Consider the following 20,966-nt stretch of genomic DNA (forward strand, 5'->3'; position numbering starts at 1 on the left):
GCATAATATTCATATTACCTGCCATGATGAATAAGATATTATTAGCTATCAAAAATTAACTTCAACGGCACTCGCACTAACTTGTATTAAAGTACAGATCAACACACGCACTTAATGAGCAATGGAAAAATAGCTGCTTGTAAATGTTTTTATTTAAATTATTATAAACAATGTTACATTGTTAAACAACATATGTTTTGAATAGAAATTATTTTGTTTCTCAAATCAAATATTTTAATAAAACAGCTGTTTTTAATTTCAATATTACATTATTGTAGAGAGCTTAACAGATTTTGTCTATTTTTTCATGCGTTTTGTATGTAATTAAGGATTATTTTTTAAAGTTTGCGTTTGTCCTATTATTAGACTTATTTTACATCTTTCTCTTCGAAATTAAATTTTTTACAAGTACCGTGAAAAAATATTTTGTGTTTATTGTACATTTTAACATAGTAAATCTGCTTCAAACCTAAATGTAACTTGTTTTTTCGGGACCAAGTTTCGCGTATTTCGTCACATATCTTAAAAATTACTGTAGCTACAGGTCTGGAAAACGGTTTTATTCAATTTTTCAGTTCATTTTACATAAAGTACGCTAAATTGTACATCTTAATTAACAGCCAACAAATACCCGTAGGGCTTTCGTTGCAGCAGGGGAACTGAAATTCAGACGAAATCTTTCACCCTGTATAACTTGGTAACTAAGCATTTTCGGACCTATGTTAATTAGACCTTTTTTTCTTATTTTGATGTGAGGAATCACGCCCTGACTTATGGGCACCTTTTTTCAGAACACCCTGTATATATATATATATATATATATATATATATATGTATGTATATATAATGAAAAGAGATTGGATTCCAGTTGAATAATTAAATGTGACTGCAAACCACCTCTGCCCAGGTTAATTGTATCACGATATGATGTGTGAGCTCACCCGCGATGACACTGAAGCTATTGGAATTTTGTTCAATCTTTAGAGTTAGTAGGAAGTAATTAATGCAAACTCAATATTCACTCCTAAATTAATATTCAAAGGCTTTAGTTCTCCAAACAAACAAATATCATTAAAGGTTTAATTTTGTTTTATGTTAAAGTTATAAGCATTATAAGATTGTATTATTATTTCTTACATTTTGGGAAAAAATTTTCTGAGTCCTTTGAACATCCTGCTGGCACAGAAGTATGAGCAGGAAGGAAGCAGAGAACTGCACTGCATTACCATGCATGTCTACTATTTAATTCTAAGAAGTATATGGGAGGAAAGTAGTGCTTGTAATGCAGGAGATTTTCGGAATACATTAAATTAGTGATACTGGAACAGTTCATCATAAAAAAATTTTATGGTAAAGTGAAGCCCATTTATATAATATATTAAAATATTTCTTTTCATTTGGAACCCTTCCCAAAAATCTCCCCGTGCCGGACCACAGGCTGCACAGGGCTCAAGCCACTCCTTCAACTTATATGTGTTTGCACCAATCAAGAATGAATTCTACCTGCAACTGGCAGTGAATTGGGTTTTCCTTGATAAAAGTCAGGACAGTTGACAGCTACGTTGAAAGCAGACTCGTACGGGTCAACAACTGATGACAAATACTCTTGGAGCATTCTTGATACATTTTCACTCTTCTTCCCTAAAACACAAAACACATTATTTGTTTTAAAATTAAATCAGCTCAGGAAATTAAAGAAACCAACTCTAAATAAGTAAATTAAAAAAAAATTAATTTATAAAAAAACTATTTAATTTATAAAGAATCATTATGACTGTGCTTAAAGATCACTTGACTTTAATATGTATATTCTGAGGATTATATTTGCTGTATGGGGGGGATGTGCTCCTAGCTAGCTAAAAACATTAGTTATTTATCCATGCTATGGTAAATATTATTAGGTGAGAATAAGTTCTGAAATTTACGGCATTTTGCCTAGCTGATAAAAAATTGGAAATTTATGAAAGGATAACCGTCAATTAGCAATTTATCATGATGTTGCTGCAAAATTGTTAGAACAATAATACTCACAGAATTAATAAGTAGCGTCAAAGTATGCACAGATAATAAACATTTTGCATACTACAATAGCAGTTACAGATTGTAACAACAATTTTCAAGTTTTAAAATGTAGGTACTCTACTTTATTTCCGCTAATAATAATATTATTTCTGAATATAATTTCCAAAATTATATATAATATTATTTCCAGCTAATAATATACTATCCACCAATTTTATTCAATGATTTTTATTGCAAAATTTTAAATGGTTCAGAAATACTATACATCATAAAAAGACTTTAGTATCCTAAAGCAGAAAACACTATGATTGAAATTTTTTACATCAGGTCAATAGTAATATAGAATAAGCATCACAATACACGTGTTACAATTTCACCTGTCACAATTCCAGTTTTTTCCATTATGTTTTCCTCAGTGAGTTGATAGATGAACCGGTCCAGCTGATATTCGGATCATGTAAAGTAAAGTTTTTAAGTAAAATTATAAACTAGGAAGTAAATATTGGAAATAGGCTGTTCTATTCAAAACATTATAACTTTTGCCTGGAGTGTTGAACTTATTTTATTTGTACTCGATCTTCAGAATTAAATAATGTACAAATTGATTGATATGAAACTGTTTTAATAATTCAAAATCTGATTTATGAAAATATATTTATAAATATGTTTTCAAGTAATAAAGAAAAACTACTAATTATTTTTCTTTAGAGATTTTAGTTAATTTTTATTGATGGTCTTAATGAAAAGCAATCAGTTTTGCACACCAAACCAAAAAGTTTAAATACAAAAGTTACAACTAAATATACTGTAAATAAAAAAGTTAGGATTTAGTCCTTTTTCAGTACAAATAAATAAAAGACGAACTATGCCTGTATAGAACTATGAGTATACTATATACAATTCAAAATTGAATGATTAATAAGAAGTATTTGCTCTGTTGCAACTCTAGAGAACGATTGGTTGAGTAGGAGGATGACATCACTATCCACATACATGCAAAGTGGAGTGGTTGAAAGAAAAATTATTTTTGAATTTGGATAAATGTCACTGAGGTAATGAAGACTGAGCACAAATTTGAAAAAAATATTTTCTTACAGCAAATTCAAAAGTTACGAATGAATTTAAGTATGAGTTTAAGTAGCAGTTGTTAATTTTTAAACATTATTTTAACACAATTTTATAAGTGCTTATTGGATTGTACCTTTTAATATAGATTACTTTGTGTAATACAAATTGTTATTTACCTTAGTTTTGAGTAATGAGAACGGAAAATGCACTGAGAAGATCTCAATGGGATGGTGATAATATAGACCATTAAAGACTGTAAAATAATAAATTCCTCCACAAACTACTCTTGCTTAGCCCATTTACAAATGTTTTACTAGAGTGTGCTCACATTCTATTTTGAAACAAAATATAATTTACTTTACATACAATGAAATAAAACATAACTTACTTTAAATTTTTAGTGTATAGTTAATTATTTCTATTTCAGACAAACATAGATGGTAAAATATAAAATACTAAAAATTATTTATTATTATTTTAAATTAACAATTAAAATATAAATTTAGTTGCTTGGTTGCAAAAAAAACAGGCAAACAACAGATGTCACCAAAAAATAAACAGTTGCTAACTAGATATTACTTTAATTTAATACGACTAATGAATTACAACACATATTCCAATAATTAATTTAATTTGTGAGGCCTTTCAGAAGGAAGGATTCCATCGTCAGGCAAATTCAAATATGAATAAATATTTACATTTTTCTAAGTAATAAGTACAAAAATAACATATGGTAAAGGATTTGGAAAAATGGTTAGCCAGTAAAACATATTTATATATATACTAATTATTACATTTTAATTTTCTTATGAATTGTAATGAGAGTAGAATTGAATTTTCAATAGGTCCATCTTGATTATTAATAAGTTTTTCTTGATTTATGTTTATGTAAAATGTTTCCAGAGCATTCAATAATCTTAAATTTTTATCAGAGATTTTAACGTTTGCACAGATTCCATACAATGTTTTGCAATAGCAGATTTTTCAGTTCTTCCATATTTTATAAGTGAAAAGTGTTCTTTGAATTGTGTCTTGATGTACCTTTTTTTTGGCCAATGTACAATTTCTCACAGTCGTTGCATTTAATTTAATAAATTCCTGATTTGTTTTCGAATGATTTTTTTGTCTTTGGGATTTCTTAATATTTGTGATAATTTATTGTTTGTTTTCTATGTAATAGATTTGTTTGTATGCTTTTTAAAAGTTTTCTGTAATTGATTTGAAATATTGCTGTATATTGTACAAATGAATTCAGGTTTGTTGTTTTGAAGGAGTAGTTATGTTATTCTAGATTTTCTTGCTTTTCTTTTGGTTGATTTGTAAAGTATGTTGTCAATAAGTTGAGTGGTGTAACCATTAAAAATAGCAATATCTTTTATGAGTTTAATTATTTGTTGTAGTTGTCGATAGAGTGGTGTATTTAAAAGTCTGTAAATCATCAAATTAAAACTAGCTCTCTTTTGTTGACGTGGGTGGCTACATTCATTGACAACAAATCTATTTATATGCGTTGGTTTCCTGTAAATATCAAAATCAAATTTCGTTTGGTTTCTAATTGCCAAAACATCTACAAATGGGAAACTATCGGTTTGTTCAACTTGAAAGGCCTCACAAAATTAAATGAATTATTGGAATATGTGTTGCAATTCACTACTGGTATTAAATTAAAATATTTCCAATGCACCAAGAATCTTCACGTAACATAGATATTACTTATTAGTATTAGTGCCTTTATACAGTTTTACACAAACTTGAAATTGATACAAATATTAATTGATTTACTTTTTAAGTGATCATTTTTATTGTTTAATGTATTACACTGTTTGAAACCTGTTGAATCACCTATCAACCTTGCCCAACATTCCATATATAAAATAATAACATTAAGAACAAATTAAAGGCATAATTTTAAATTAAGCTAAGCATTGTTCTAACAATTTTGAGAACTGAACTCACATATTATTTCATCTACGCAGGCAATGTTCCTTCCAAACAAAGAGGACAAAAGAAGGAGAAGAAGAAGTCCCAAACCATCACCACTTAGCAATGGCAAATCAGAAATCACTAGCAAATAAAAATAAAGTAAAACTTTCATATTAAAAAATTTTAACCTTAACTTGCTGTTTCTTCTTATTTGTATTTGATATTTCTTTGATATAATACTTTGGATCACTACAACAAAGTTTGTAAAGCGTATATGTTTTGAAATGTAAGTTTTATTTTATTTAAGCAATTTACAAGTTCTATTATACAAATACATTTTGGATGAATAATGCAATCAAACTTCTGTTTAATAGATTAATAATATTTCAATTTTAGGCTGTAGCAATCTTGATAAATAAAATCATATTTCCAACGATAAACTGAACAAATAAGTTATCAAGTAAAAATGTACACAGGAGTTTACATGAGAAAGTACATCATATTTTTATAGTAAAAATTCCATTAACTTAAGAAAACTTAAAAAAAAATGTATGTAGGAGATATTATTACAAATACATAACAATGATGCCATACAAATAAACACAAAAATTACAATATAATTAAAAACATCTCTTTTCAATACCACACATACTCGTTTTATAAAATTTCAAAATATTAAACATAATTTGTTTATTTATGGATTTACCTTGAATTTATTGAATAACAGAATAGATTAAATATTATAAACCTTAAATTCCACTCTCAATCTACCTGTATTTTAGTCAGATAACTGGAGTTTTAGATTTTGATCCCTTTGTCAATTTCTTTTTAACCCTTTGGACGCCAGTGCCTGAGAGTCCGGTACTACTCAAAACCAAGATCTATTTGTACACTTTGAAAATGCTTTATGTTTCACTCTGTACTGCCTTTAGTTTATGTATAAATTGAGTGATTTCTTTTTTGTTTTGTAGCTTTTTAAATTGACTATCGAATAGCATAAATTAAAAGTGCATTATGCATGTAACGTATTTGGTAATTACTACACCAAAAATTTACATAAAATAGTCACTTTAGACCAAAAAATATTTTTACTTATTAGAAAAATGTTTAATTGATAAAGTGGTTACATCTTATATTTATTACGAAATTACAGAACATTTTTGGAAAAATATATAGACAATTAATTCTTATAACAAACGTGAAGTATAAAAAGAAAATAAAGTAACAAAACAAACAATGTGTCAAGTTTATTACTGATTCCAACTTTAAAATGTATAAAGATAGTCCTCTTTTACTTAAAACACCAAACCAGTAGGAACAAAATTTAAAAGCTACAAATAATTTTTTCCTAAATGGCTGATTAATTAGACAAAAAATTCCATTTTTTTGGCTTGGCAGTTTTATGTAGAATCTCAAAGGTCCGGTAAATTGGACGTTGAGACATAAAGAGTTAAAATGTCATTTGAACTAACAACTTTACATTTTGTACACAGTCAACTTTTAGGTAAAAAAGTTTTTGTGCGTACAAGCTAGGAAGAAGCTCCTATATACAGCGACTTTGCCCTGGAATCTATCTTTGGCCACAAATCCCCTCTTTGGCCATAGTATTCTTAATCCAATTAAAAATACTTCACAGACAAACTATAATTTCTTATTCAGAATAAGATCAGCACTTTTCAGATTTACTAGATAAATCTCATTACTGTTCAAGAGAACTGAGATAAAGGAATTATCTGCACTTTAGAACATTTTGTGTTTTTGTATCTTTAATAACTGTTATCACTTTGCAGATGTCACTGAATCTCAATTATTTTTGTTAACCCAAAGTAGGCCATAGGATACCATTTTTTTAACACTCTTGCTGCGGATGACAACAATAGCAGACATCTGCTTGCTTGGCCGCCATTGCCTCAGTTACTATGGAACATTGCGCCTTTTGCCGTGTGTTGTGCCTGTTTCATACGTTGTTTATTCACAATCCGTTTGTGGTTCACAATTTTTGTTCGCTGACTATGCTATATTGTTTATTGTGTGTAGTGTATAGTGTAAGGTGACTGTGAATGTTTACTATTATATTTAGACAGTACGGAGGACAACATTGAACTAGTGGAAGACTTTATGAGTGAACAGGACGATTCTGATTCAAGTTCAAAGAGTTCAGAGAGTTTACTATTTTTCCATGTTTCTGGACTGTTTTCAATTTTTTCACCATTTGTGCAATTGACAATGTCTTCCGCGAGTGACAGGGCTATTCAGGAGTAATAGACCCAGTGTCCTTGGGGCATAATATTAGTGACAGTTAAATGTGGGTATTTTAAAATTTTTATGTAATGTAGTATTGTATTATATTAGTATTAGTGTTTGTGTTATTTATTGCACATAATATGTTATTGCTATATAATATGTGAACTAACCAAAAAATTGCTATATTATTATTAGTATTGTTATTTTTATGTATCTTTAAATTAGCAAGCTGTGATATTTTAATGTTGGACCTGACGAAGCCTATTGTAATTTTGTATTGCTTAATGGTTAATAAAGATCTTGATTCTTGATTCATTGAGTAAGCGAGGACCGGCACCAGGTGCGGTTGACAACAATTGTTGTCACAGTTAAGACGTCACCAAATCTGGCAGTGGGGTTACCTGAACAACCTTGTACAAGATTTCTGACTGCTCTGACTTCATTTTGGGTAAGTTACAAAAAGTATATATTTTCCCGCATTTACTATGACCAGTCAAATTTTTTTTCAGCAGTGAATGTGTTAAGGAACTGCCAATTTGTTCAATTCAAATTTAGGCCAGGTGAAACAAACTAATTCACCTGAACCATCTGGAAATTTAGAACAGAATCAACAAAGCAAATAGAAACATGTATACAGTACAAATGTCAACATTGAAATTACTGTCAGATTAAACAAAATCTTATAATTAATTAAATTAAATTGAATCACTTAATGTGTTGCTAAATACTAATCTCAAGAATGGCTGGACTATTCGGCTTATTCTCTTTTTATAATATTTGTTGAAGTCCAAGAAAGCTTTTTACAGAGGAAAATTAGAAAAGTTTCCTGGAATATTTAATAATTTGGAAAAATAATTAAAAGATTTACGATACATAATTTAAGTTTGACTGACGGTAAACAACAGTTGGTAGACACTTTCAACTGAAGTTCAACTGAAGAGGCAGAAACAATAAATTATTTACACTTTAATATAAGAAAAATTAATATACAGTGCTTCAACAGTACTGTATTTTAAGTAATGTTTCAAAGTTCAATGTTCTTAGTATCAAAATCAGGTGATAACTTATAATTGATGATTAACCTAAACCAACCAGCAGCGCCCTGCGAGAGCCATTCATGCCAACCACTTGCATGTCACTGTATGCAATGCCCTGCAGAAGAGATGTCCCTCACCTAAACTATTCCTCGCCTCACCTCGCATCAAGGTGTGGTAGACCTAAGAGTTGTGAGTTTCAAACAAGTAAAAATAAAAAATATTACAGCCCTAATTTGTCTTTTTTAAGCAAATCTCGTAGAATAAGGTTTCTCCATATTCAAAAACATAATTATAACTAAGCTTCTATCTTTTTTAAGAAAAAAAACTAGTAGCTCTACAAGATTTGTGTGTAACGGACATTATACTATCAGTTTTAATTTTTTGAGTTGTTTCAGCAAAATATTTGTGATCTTTTTGTGCTCACACTGCAAATATTATTTTCAAATACAAACTAACTTTGTTGCAAAATTATTTTTAGAAAGTGTATGAACTTTTTAACCGCTTATCAGAGTTTCTCTTGTCACGTTCAAAGTTTCACCTATCAGTACACTATAGGTAGACCGTTTACAAAAAGACCACGGGTGACTTGAGTTCACGCAGAGTGGGGTACTTCTGACGCTGTGATGCCGCCCTCTCCCAGTAACCCCACCACTACTCAGCATTTGCTCTATCAGATCATCTGATTGATCCGGTTCAGTCGATCTCATTCACTGCTGCGATTCGTTCAGTTGAACCGGTCAGTACAGAGTTACTGAGCCTTCCCGCTAGAGCATACAATATCGGTCATCGTGTTGACCGAACAAAATTAACAAATGAATGTAATAACCGAATGTAAGAAAAGGTCCGCTTGTAAAAAAGTGTTAGAATAGTGGAATAAATAGCATATCGTACAGTGAATAGATAGATATACATAACAATAAATGTATTGTTTCAGGAATCTAGTAAATATAAATAGCTTTAATAAAAGTGATTAATGCAATTGTAAGTTACTAGATACATTACTAAATATTTTAATGTTAATACTTATACTCAATGGACTTGGTTGATTGATATACCTTTGATCATAAGGTTATTCCCTTACATATGTTTTAAATAAATTACTAAAAACTAAACAGACACATTGCTCGTTTGAAAATAATTTATTTTTATAAATAACAAGATATTTTATATCCAACCGATTAACTTCCCACCACTTTTCATAATACCCAGACTCCGTACTCCCCCTGGAGTTATACGATTGTGGTTTTATTCTTAATCGATTAGCAGTAAACGAAAGGAACGGCTGCGAAATTTTTTGGGGACCAGTGTAACCTTAACCTAACGCATAAACTTTATAGTTTTAGTTAGTTCCATTTGATGTTACGCTATTTTTCATGGACAAGGGTTTTAAAATGAACTTAATTATAATATTGTAAGTTTTAACGATCATTAAAAATAATATATCTGATTTGAAAATATATCAAATTTATTCAGTTGGCAGGAAAAAGTGAACTAAACGTTCCGAGGTGAACGGGTCTTTTGAAACACTCTGATCCGGATCACTCGTTAACTTGACTGAGCCATTCGAATTAAACGGGTCAAAACCAAATGACACATTTCTTTTGGCCACTGCCACTGCGCAGCTAACCTCACTACAAAATTCAAGCTCCCTGGATACGTCCATGGCTACATTAATCTGTTCAATTAATAAGACTGTGACCCTTGTATATGCCAACACACAAAAATATAGTTATAGACCAAGTAAAGTAGCTGCAGTGTAAACAAAACTGTACGAGCGAGACACGATCCACACAGCTGATAAACAGATGCAAGAAGGTGCTGGTACCACTCCCCACCATAACACCCCACCGGAGGGGGGCCCCTCTTGCACTGTACTGCTCAGAAATTTGCTTCTGTGCAGGTTTCTTTGTGAGCAGTTTTTCTATAGTTTGCATGTTATCTGATCAAACAAAGCCTTAGTATCCCTCTTTTCAACATTGAAATTTCTGTAGCATCAATTAAATTTAGACCATTTTTGAAACAATACCATACTCGTTCTTCTTAATAAGGTTTTGTTACATTCTGTTAGGTTTTTAGTGTGACAAAATAATTAATAGTCTAAAAAGGCATATCATCTTCTTGTATTTTTGATTGAAACTCTTGTGGGATCACATGAAACATCAAGGTATTTAACAAGTTGGAATAAAGAGAATTGAAAGGATTCAGTATTGTGAGTATCAGTGCGCTTCCTATCATTCTTATACTCTCCTACAATTATTACTATTAACATTGTTTCTCCTTCCCCATTTAATGTTTCATTCCCCACTTAAAAACATTCATTGTATAGCAATGGACTATATTATGTTTAACTCATCAAGTAAAACATTGGAACACAGCACAAATTTTCCATATCTAACAATTATTACTTATGCTAACGATTAACCTTACATAAATTCCACACTCTGCGAAGACCATCCAGAAAAGTTTGAGTTTGAAAATCTAATTTGGGCTGAGGTGTGATTATAGGCTGTGGTGATACAGATCTCTGGATGGAGTTATGCCTGGTGTCCACATCTGAAACAATAGTCTTACTAAGTATAGTTGTAATATTAGGTATCTAGCTATTATTTTCGGCAGAAGTGTAATTAACCCTTTGAGTGCCGCAGCGTTTTGCTATATGGTATGCATAAAATGCCGAGCGAAAATGTCTGATTCTGCAAGGGTCTGGTTAAAAATTCATAACAAATTTATTTATTGATATAATGTCTTGGGTTTTTGTTTTTTTTTTAGATAAATATATTTTCTTTATACATAAAATACATTGATCACTTATTTAACGTTTTTATACAAATAAAAAAAATCATTAACAAAAACTTTATGAGCAAAAACATTTAGTTTTTTATTTTGACACAACTTAGTGTTATTGAAATACTTTATTTTTTCACTTTTAGGTATTCTATCTTATACACCATTTAATTCTTTACAAAAAGACATATAAACATTTTTTTATACTTATAAATAAAGTTTCGAAAATAAATATGAAAATATGAACCACTACAAAACTAGAAATTTTCTAATCTAAACTAACACTCCGTGTATTGTCTACACTGATAATGCTTAAATCTAATGCCTGCAATACTAGTTCTTCATTGTCAGCAATGTTTTTACGACTCATTGTTTATAAATATCACTGAACAAACACAAAAAACATTAAAACTATACAAACGTATTTAGTAAATTACTAGATGCTAACGATCGCCGTAACTCGCGGCCAAGTCATTGTTCTACTTACACACAGACTAGAACAACATACACAAACGAAATAATTTGAAGATACTAACACTACAAACCCATTTACACTTAAAAACTTTCAATATCATTTGTGAAATAAACGGCAGCGCAAACAAAACACATGACGGCTCGTCCGCGTAGCGGTCGATTCTAAACTCGACTGACGCGCTCACTTTACAACCGTCGTAAAAATCAGAATCTAACCAGAATGCAACAAAACCTACATCAAAAGTTACGTTGAAGCCTTTGGAATGCGTATGTATAGTCATTGAGCCAATTTAGATAAATATTATATAAAATATAAGCGTTACTGGAGAAGTCGCTAACAGCGATTCTGGCATTTCTTGCATACAATGCGGGATCGCTGACAGCGATGCTCCGGCACTCAAAGGGTTAAGCTATTCTAATATATATATAAAGTTCTTAGGCCATTGCAATTTTTTTTTATTACTATCTTACCTTATGAATTTCCATCATATCTTTGTAATAAATTACAATAGCAAATGTCCAAAGTCCTTATTATTCTTTCAAATTTAAAATGTAGAAAATTGTTGTTATTCCTATATAACTCTTGGTACTGTATAAAGCTGAATCAGAATTAGCTCATTTTAATTTTTGGAAAAAGTTTCGGGTTTATTACAATTTATTCTAAAATATAATTTAAATAGCTATGTAGAAGGAAATTTAGATTGGTTTCATCATTGTAGATAAAGGTTTTACACCTTAAAACAAATTATTTATCACCAGGATAATTTATTAATAAAACAAAAAGATTGGAAAAGCATTTCCATGTTTTTTCCATCAAATCTAAATAAATTCTGCGTTATTAAAATACTTTAAAAACTTTACAAGCTAAACAAAAAGCTAATTAATTTCATGAACTCAATATACCTAAGTTCAATTTGGAGTAGAGATTGGAATTTCCAATAAAATAAACATAGTTTAAGTTTAAATTTTAAACATTACTTCCATAAGACTGTTGCAAATCAATCATATTAAAATAACAAAAACCTTTCTTTTTCTTGAGAATCTAATAAAGGGGCAAAAGATATAAAAGGCACTGAAAAATTAATTTTTATTTGGTTGCCTTGTATGTATGTATAATATATGTTTTCAGGTATTATTAGACAAATATACTTGTGTTCTAACTTACTGGAACTGCAAGATTCAGAGTGTGGTGACAAATAGCTCTGTGGTTGATTTTGCATGTAATAACTGCCTCTTCCTCTGCACCCTCTGCCATATTGATCTGAAATCGTCTTTATTTATAGATATATATTCACAACAGTAAAAAAGATACTAATCTAGAACAGCCTAAACCAATTAATCTGGATGGTGTGGTCACATGGTAGTGTAGTTGATAAGGAGATTTTAACTGACAAGCTCCTAGAGTGGTCAGATATAGAAGCCAAGAAACTTTTTGAAAAATGAGTATTGGACAATGCTTTTTAATGCACTTTAACATATATATTCAATTATAGAATCAAATCATTTACTATTAAAAGCTTATGCTTATACACAATTCCTAAATGTTTTGTTTGGAATGATTTTTTTAAATATTTTTTCTATTACAAAAATTGTCATTTACACAAAAAATATAAAAAAGAGTAAAAACAATATTTATAAAACAATATCATTGTATATTAATTACAATATCATTGTAATTAATATACGGACTATTGAGCAAAATAAATTAGCCTTTTATACAAATATTTTATAAGTAAATAATTAGAATAACCACATTGTTAACATCAAGTAGTTACTAATTAATTAAATTAATTTCCTTGTAAATATGTAAATTAGAAAGAAAATACCAATTTAATAAAATAATTTAATCAGCTATTTTTAATCACCTTATCAGCTAATTCTTTTTTAAATTTTAGTAATAGTAAAATTAGCTTAAATATAACACATAGTATAAAATTTGGTTTGCTTATCTACCAACATTACCATTTAGCTTCTTAATCATTTTCAACTAATTTAACTTATAAACTTAATCATATTTATAAATTAAAACTTAATCATGTCTTCAGAGGGGAAAACCACCAATGTTAATTTATGATAGGATTTCAGCCTTTCTATAAAACTGTCGGTAAATGAATTCATATATGGCAGAACAAGTACTGAATACGCACCACATCCTGGTGACCGAAAATCAGCAGTGATGCCCGAAATGATTTACAAAGCCCATGATTTGGTTTTAACCAACAGGCGAGTGAAAGTGAGCGAATTAACTGAAACTACTGACATTTTGACTGAGTGAGTTTACTTCATTTTTCATAATGAGTGACAAATGAATAAGCTTTTTGCAACATGCAGTATTTGCTATTGCAAAACAAAAGCAGATCTGAGGACAATTTCAAAATGTTTCAAGAGAATCTTAATTTTAATAATAAAATTGTTACTTCATTTTGTGACAGTGGATGAAACCTGGATTCGTCACTACCCCAACTAAACAGCAGTCGAAGCAATGGATCACACATGGAAAACTTGGTCCAACAAAGGAAGAAAGCATTCCATTTTCTTATGGAAAGTTAATGAACTCTGTGTTTTGTGACAGTGGATGAAACCTGGATTCATCACTACCCCAACTAAACAGCAGTCGAAGCAATGGATCACACATGGAGAACTTGGTCCAACAAAGGAAGAAAGCATTCCATTTTCTTATGGAAAGTTAATGAACTCTGTGTTTTGTGACAGTGGATGAAACCTGGATTCATCACTACCCCAACTAAACAGCAGTCGAAGCAATGGATCACACATGGAGAACTTGGTCCAACAAAGGAAGAAAGCATTCCATTTTCTTATGGAAAGTTAATGAACTCTGTGTTTTGGGACGCAAAAGGCATTCTCCTGATTAACTACCTTGAATAGGGGAAAATCATTATCGTAAAATACTATGTGTCGTTATTGGACTGACTGAAGGCAGCAATAACCAGAAAATAAGCCCAGGAATGGCCAGAAGGAAAGTGTGGTTCCTTCATCATAATGCACCAGTGCACTGCTTCTGCATCCTGCCTATTCACCAGATCTTGCTCCTTCCGGCTATTATCTCTTCCCAAAACTCAAAACTTTACTTGCAAAACAGAAATTTATTTCAAATGAAGAAGTCATACAGGAAGTAAATGAGTATTATGCAAGCCTTGAGGAAACTCGTTATCAAGTAAGGATCACAAAGCTGGGAAAACGTTAGAACAACTGCATTGAACTTTCAGATACTATGTTGAAAAATAAAGCAGATATAAAAACTTTATTTTTTTCTTTCATATGCAACCAAGTTACTAATCAAACTACACTTCTAATATTAAGTAACAAAGTTGCAAATATAAACACTTTTCATTCTCAAATACAATTGTAACACAAAATTATCGTTATATAATGCATTTTTATAGGAAAATAAAATAAGAGAGGATATTTTGTAGTATAGTGACTCTAAGTAATTTTTGTTTATATTTTAGAGAAAGACATTAATTTATTCTGCAATTCAACTAAGTTAATTTGGGCTAATCGTTATCAGACACTATCAGTTATGTGTTGATTATACAGTGGACTGAAACACACGAGATAACATAGGGAACTCCCATAAGACACGTTTATGCTTTAGTTATGCAATGAGAGGATACACAGCTCTTATATATAAAAGGACCGGAGAACCCTTACTCATCAATTATTCATCATAAAAAGGATACAGGCACCTCTAATTCATAAATCACAAATCCCATAAACATTTAAATCTTGTATTGTGTAATCACAGGTAGAAGCAATCAATTATATTCTTATACATGTCACATTTCGCACGATTACAGCATTGTCAAACGCGTACTCAAATAAATTACAAGCACATAACACAAAATTAATTACTTAAAAGTTGTCAGGTTGTCAATATTAAAACAGTTAAAAATATGTATATCAATAGAATACAACAAAATTCTTTAAATATTTTAACCAATACATAAAAAACATGGGTTATCAGTGGCATATAGAACCAGCAACAAATTGCAGGACAAAAGTAAACCAATACTTAACCCTTTGAGTGCCGCAGTGTTTTGCTATATGGTATGCATAAAATGCCGAGCGAAAATGCCTGATTCTGCAAGGGTCTGGTTAAAAATTCATAACAAATTTATTTATTGGTATAATGTCTTGGGTTTTTGTTTTTTTTTTAGATAAATATATTTTCTTTATACATATAATACATTGATCACTTATTTAACGTTTTTATACCAATAAAACAAATCATTAACAAAAACTTTATGAGCAAAAACATTTTGTTTTTTATTTTGACACAACTTAGTGTTATTGAAATATTTTATTTTTTTCACTTTTAGTTATTCTATCTTATATTCCATTTAATTCTTTACAAAAAGACATATAAACATTTTTTTTATACTTATAAATAAAGTTTGGAAAATAAATATGAAAATATGAACCACTACAAAACTAGAAATTTTCTAATCTAACCTAACACTCCGTGTATTGTCTACACTGATAATGCTTAAATCTAATGCTTGCAATACTAGGTCTTCATTGTCAGCAATGTTTTTACGACTCATTGTTTATAAATATCACTGAACAAACACAAAAAACATTAAAACTATACAAACGTATTTAGTAAAGTACTAGATGCTAACGATCGCCGTAACTCGCGGCCAAGTCATTGTTCTACTTACACACAGACTAGAACAACATACACAAACGAAATTTGAAGATACTAACACTACAAACCCATTTACACTTAAAAACTTTCAATATCATTTGTGAAATAAACAGCAGCGCAAACAAAACACATGACGGCTCGTCCGCGTATCGGTCGATTCTAAACTCGACTGACACGCTCACTTTACAACCGCCGTAAAAATCAGAATCTAACCAGAATGCAACAAAACCTACATCAAAAGTTACGTTGAAGCCTTTAGAATGCGTATGTATAGTCATTGGGCCAATTTAGATAAATACTATATAAAATATAAGCGTTACTGCAGAAGTCGCTAACAGCGATTCTGGCATTTCTTGCATATAATGCGGGATCGCTGACTGCGATGCTATGGCACTCAAAGGGTTAATAAACCAGATAATTAACCAGAATTCCAGTCCAGATGTATAGATTGAATTGCACTGACTGAACCATTGTACATAGGTTGAATTCAAGTTACATTACCGTCAGCTGAAATTTTAAGGTCCAAACTTCCTATAAACTTTGCACTCCAAGACAACCACACCCTGCACACAGCTTAGCACGCCTACAATTTTAGTCTCTGTTACATTTAATTTTTGGCTCCTAAAAGTGTAATTCCCCTAAAACCACTAGCTCAGCCTTTAACGTGATAACACTCCTTTAGCATTAAATATTATTTTGACCAACAAATACTATTTTGTTTAAAGGAATTAAAAAGAGGTTTGCTCTGATTTTTTAAGTAGATTTTGAATTGTCTTTCCTTCCAGCACAAACACATTTTAAAATTATACATTTACTGAATCTTAGACTCTCTGTGAAACTACATTTTTCTTAAATTATTACTCACAAGAATGTTCTGACCCGCTAGACTCATAATATTTTCCTCTCCCAAATCCACGACCTCTACTCCTCCCCCTGTGTGACATGATGGAATCCTAAAATAAAAGAAATCATATATGTAGTAGTTTTATATTACATAAAAAACAATACAGTTATCATAAAAAATATATTTATGATAATGAAGGTCTTTATAAACAATAATAACAAACAAAAACCTACTTGGTCGGGCATTGTCATGCAAAATCAAGATATTGGATGACACTTTGCCTCAGCTCTTGTTTTAAACAGCTCAACCAAGATTTACTTGATTTTGCAATATTTGGCAGTACTGCTCAGACAGGGTGTCCACAAATATAAGCTGGAGAAATTCAAGCACATTCAAGGCAATCCAAGGCGTTTTTTAAAGTTGAAAAATATTTATATCATTTCAATTGTAAAATAATATATACTACACAATACCAAATCATATAAATATGAAAACGTTTTATTTTAATTATCGCACAATAACAAGAAGCCTAATTTGAGAATTTGAAGTGGTATAAACTATAGAAAGGATATAGACACATTAGTGAAAGACTGTGTATAAATCGTTAAGACAATTTAATTTCATAATGGTTTTGATGATAAAAATTCAAAAGGATATTGAAAAAGAGTATGACTTATTATTACTCTACTAAGAAGCAAAACAAAAATATTATCTTAAAGAAAATATTATAATAAAATATAAAAAGGGTCAAACACAACCAACAACTTAACTTATAGATCTACAATTTTAATTCATGGAGTAGAAGGATATTAAACTTACTCGCCTTCGGCTCGCTGGGGGCTACGCCCCCAGGCCCCCAAAGTAAACGCTTGCAAATTCGGGGATAAGCGGAATTCGGTGACTGGTTAAGTCCGGACATTAAGTAAATGACAAGGGATTTAAAAAATTGACCTTTTTCATAGATTTTTTTTCCGGATTCGTAAAAACTTTTGACTTTGAGGGCATTTTGCGGTTAAACCGTTAGAGATACGACAAAAAGTGACTGGACCTTTCTTGTTGGAAATTTAATTTTGTCTTTGATTGTGCCCTCAGATCTGATCTACGACCTATGGTTTTAGCCAGAAATGAGCTCGGGAGAAAAGTCTGCACGGGTCAGCTATCTTGAATTGTTTAGTATAAACATAATAAAAACCGACCTCAAGGCAGTATTTTAAGTCGAACAGGGGGTTTAATATCACCAGGAGACTATCTAGTCAAGGCGAGAAATTCCCTGGGTGGGTGATTAATGTTAAGGAGGTTAAGACAAGAGGGGGTTTAATTTCGTCAGGATATTGTCTGGTCATATGAACAAATTCCCAGGGGGGGTTAACGTTACCGGGGGATAAGTCTCCAGGGGGTTATCTGGTCATACCAGGATCTTCCCAGGGGGGGGGGGTTAAGAGATTTGGTGACTGGTAAAATTCGGACATGAGGTCATGGCAGGAAATTCCCTGGGGGGGTTTAATGTTACCAGGGGGGTTTAACACATCAGGGGGTTGAATGTACAGGAGGTTATCAGGTCATACCAGGAAATCCCCGGGGGGGGGTTAATATTACCGGGGGTTAATGACACACTTGGGCCTTTTTTAGAGGGTATTGTGTCTGTGAACATAATAAATATTCCTCTGTCCCTATCTACTATTGACGCTTAGCTAACGCTCAGCCAACTCCCGAAGTCACTGAACCTTTTCTGTAGATCACGTGATTTCCTAAATCCCGTTTAAAATTTGTTTTGAGTTACGACCAACCGTTTAGCCGCTATCAAGCCCGGAATGTAAATTTTTAGGCGAAAATGTCCAATATTTTCACTTAATCGCGTTTTGCGGTCAAACTAAGGAAATATAGTAAAAAGTCACTGGACCTTTTTTGTAGGTCATCTTATTTCCTAAATAAAACGTTAGTCTTATTTTGACCTCCGACCAATGGTTTCGCCGCTATCGACCCCAAAAACAAAAGTTTCGCGTAAAAGTTACAACAAAATTGTACATAATCACGTTTTTCGGCCAAACCAATCGAGATAGGGCAAAAGATTACTGGACCTTTTCTGTAGATCGCGCAATTTGCTAATTTGATGGGTAAATCAGATTTGAGCTACGACCAACGGTTCGGCCGCTATCGGGCTTGAAACATTATTTTTATCGAAAAAATCTCTGGAATTTTAAATGTTCGAGCGTTTTGTCGCTTAACCATGGAAGATAGAGCAAAAAGTCATTAGACCTTTTTTGTAGTTCACTTCATTCCTGACCATGAATTTTCCGTCAGATCCGAGCTAGCTCCAACGGTTCGCCCGCTATCGGGCTTACAAAAAATGCCTGCAGGGGTGAAGAATGCGCGATTTTTTGGGAATTTTTTTGAGGGGTTGAAAATGAAAAATTCTCACTTTTCGGGATTTTCCTGGTGGTTACACGTGGAAAGCTATCTGTGTACCAAATTTCAAGTCTCTAACTCATCTGGAAGTAGGTTAGAATTAGTATACGTGAGTGAGTGAGTGAGTCAGTCAGTCAGTCAGTTACACATGCGGTTGTATATATATTAGATTATAATAAATGCCTTAAAAATATTACTCATATCTTGCCAAATCCTGGGAGAATATACGTGAAGAGATATCCCCAAATCACTTATAAACTTCATACTCCAAATATGGGTGAAGACAAAACTTAAGCTGTTTATATATGTTACTTTAATTTTATATAAAAATAGAAAAATCTGCTTTTACTACCTCAAGAAAAAAAGTTGTAAGAACCTGAGATTATTTAGTAATACTAAACAATTAATTATATACATATATGTATTGTTTAATTACATTTATATATGTATGTTTACTTTTTGCGATTCAATGTTTATTGAAATTAAATAAGGCTATTGCCATTTATACAAATTTAATGTATATATATTTATTATTTTTTTTTTTTTTTTACGATAGGAAAATGCATTATGCACCGTCAGGGATAGATGTTCGCCCTGGTGTGTGGGACTCTCACCCACTAAAAACCTACCGGTCCAGGCATTGGAAACCCTCTCGGGAACGCATCTCTGCAACTACTTCAAGAGGGTGCCATCGTTCGCCCAATGGGCATTACTTCATTCTAAAATCCACCGACATGAGCTATTCTGGTGTTTTATAGCTGCTCTCTTCTTTTTTGCCTTAGCACCCTCTTGCAGAACGCAGCGACAGCGCTCCACGATTCGGGACTGGACAACATCTCTTCTATAAGAGTCTCCGGCGAAACACGCCCGATAGCTGCTTCCAGCTCCCTTCTCTCTGTTTCCCACCTTCTACATTTGAAGAAGGTGTGCAGCAGGGCATCGTCCGAATCCGAATCCCCGTACTGGCATTCCGGACTCGGGATCTTCCCCATTTTGTTAAGGTAGAAGCCGAAACAACCGTGCCCAGTGAGAAGCTGGGTAAGGTAGAAGTCTACCTCTCCATGCTCTCTTTCGGTCCATCCCCTCAGATCACCTATGAGCCTAAAAGACCAACGTCCTCCACTCTCCGTCTCCCATCAAGTTTGCCACTCATCCATTGTGTGCGAACGGGCAGCAGCACGACTGACAGTGCCATTCCCATCGTAGACACGCTTCTGCTCAAGAGCAAGAAGATCGATGGGAATTACCCCCGCAATCACAAGGACGGCCGGCTCCGAAACGGTAAGATAGGCAGATGAAATCCGGAGAGCTCCTCTCCTCTGCACCGCCACGACCTTCCTCCTGTAGTGCTTCTGCCGCAAGGCATCCGCCCATATCTCGCAACCATAGAGGATAACCGCAACCGAGTTCGTCACGGACATGAGGACTCGGCGCTTACCCTCCGCGGGTCCACCGACGTTGGTCATGAGCCTACTCAGATTTATTTATTAAATTT

The 20,966-nt window shown here is 32.1% G+C and overlaps 1 protein-coding gene across 2 annotated transcripts in view; it reads right to left on the reverse strand.

Moving 5' to 3' along the window:
* Positions 1-20,966, reverse strand: part of LOC124360553 (exonuclease mut-7 homolog) — a 63,412-nt gene that overhangs the window by 40,266 nt on the left and 2,180 nt on the right. The window contains exons 2-6 of one of the 2 annotated variants that reach the window (XM_046814271.1): positions 17,087-17,174; positions 12,718-12,813; positions 10,722-10,847; positions 5,047-5,154; positions 1,504-1,641 (exon numbers count right to left, since the gene is read on the reverse strand). In XM_046814271.1, coding sequence (XP_046670227.1) covers positions 1,504-1,641; positions 5,047-5,154; positions 10,722-10,847; positions 12,718-12,813; positions 17,087-17,165 — 547 coding nt within the window. In that variant the 5' untranslated portion in view covers positions 17,166-17,174. The remainder of the gene's footprint in view (positions 1-1,503; positions 1,642-5,046; positions 5,155-10,721; positions 10,848-12,717; positions 12,814-17,086; positions 17,175-20,966) is intronic. The other variant, XM_046814280.1, reaches the window with a different exon arrangement.

The sequence above is a fragment of the Homalodisca vitripennis genome, chromosome 1, assembly GCF_021130785.1.
Source record: "Homalodisca vitripennis isolate AUS2020 chromosome 1, UT_GWSS_2.1, whole genome shotgun sequence".
In the NCBI taxonomy this organism is placed as follows: domain Eukaryota; kingdom Metazoa; phylum Arthropoda; class Insecta; order Hemiptera; family Cicadellidae; genus Homalodisca; species Homalodisca vitripennis.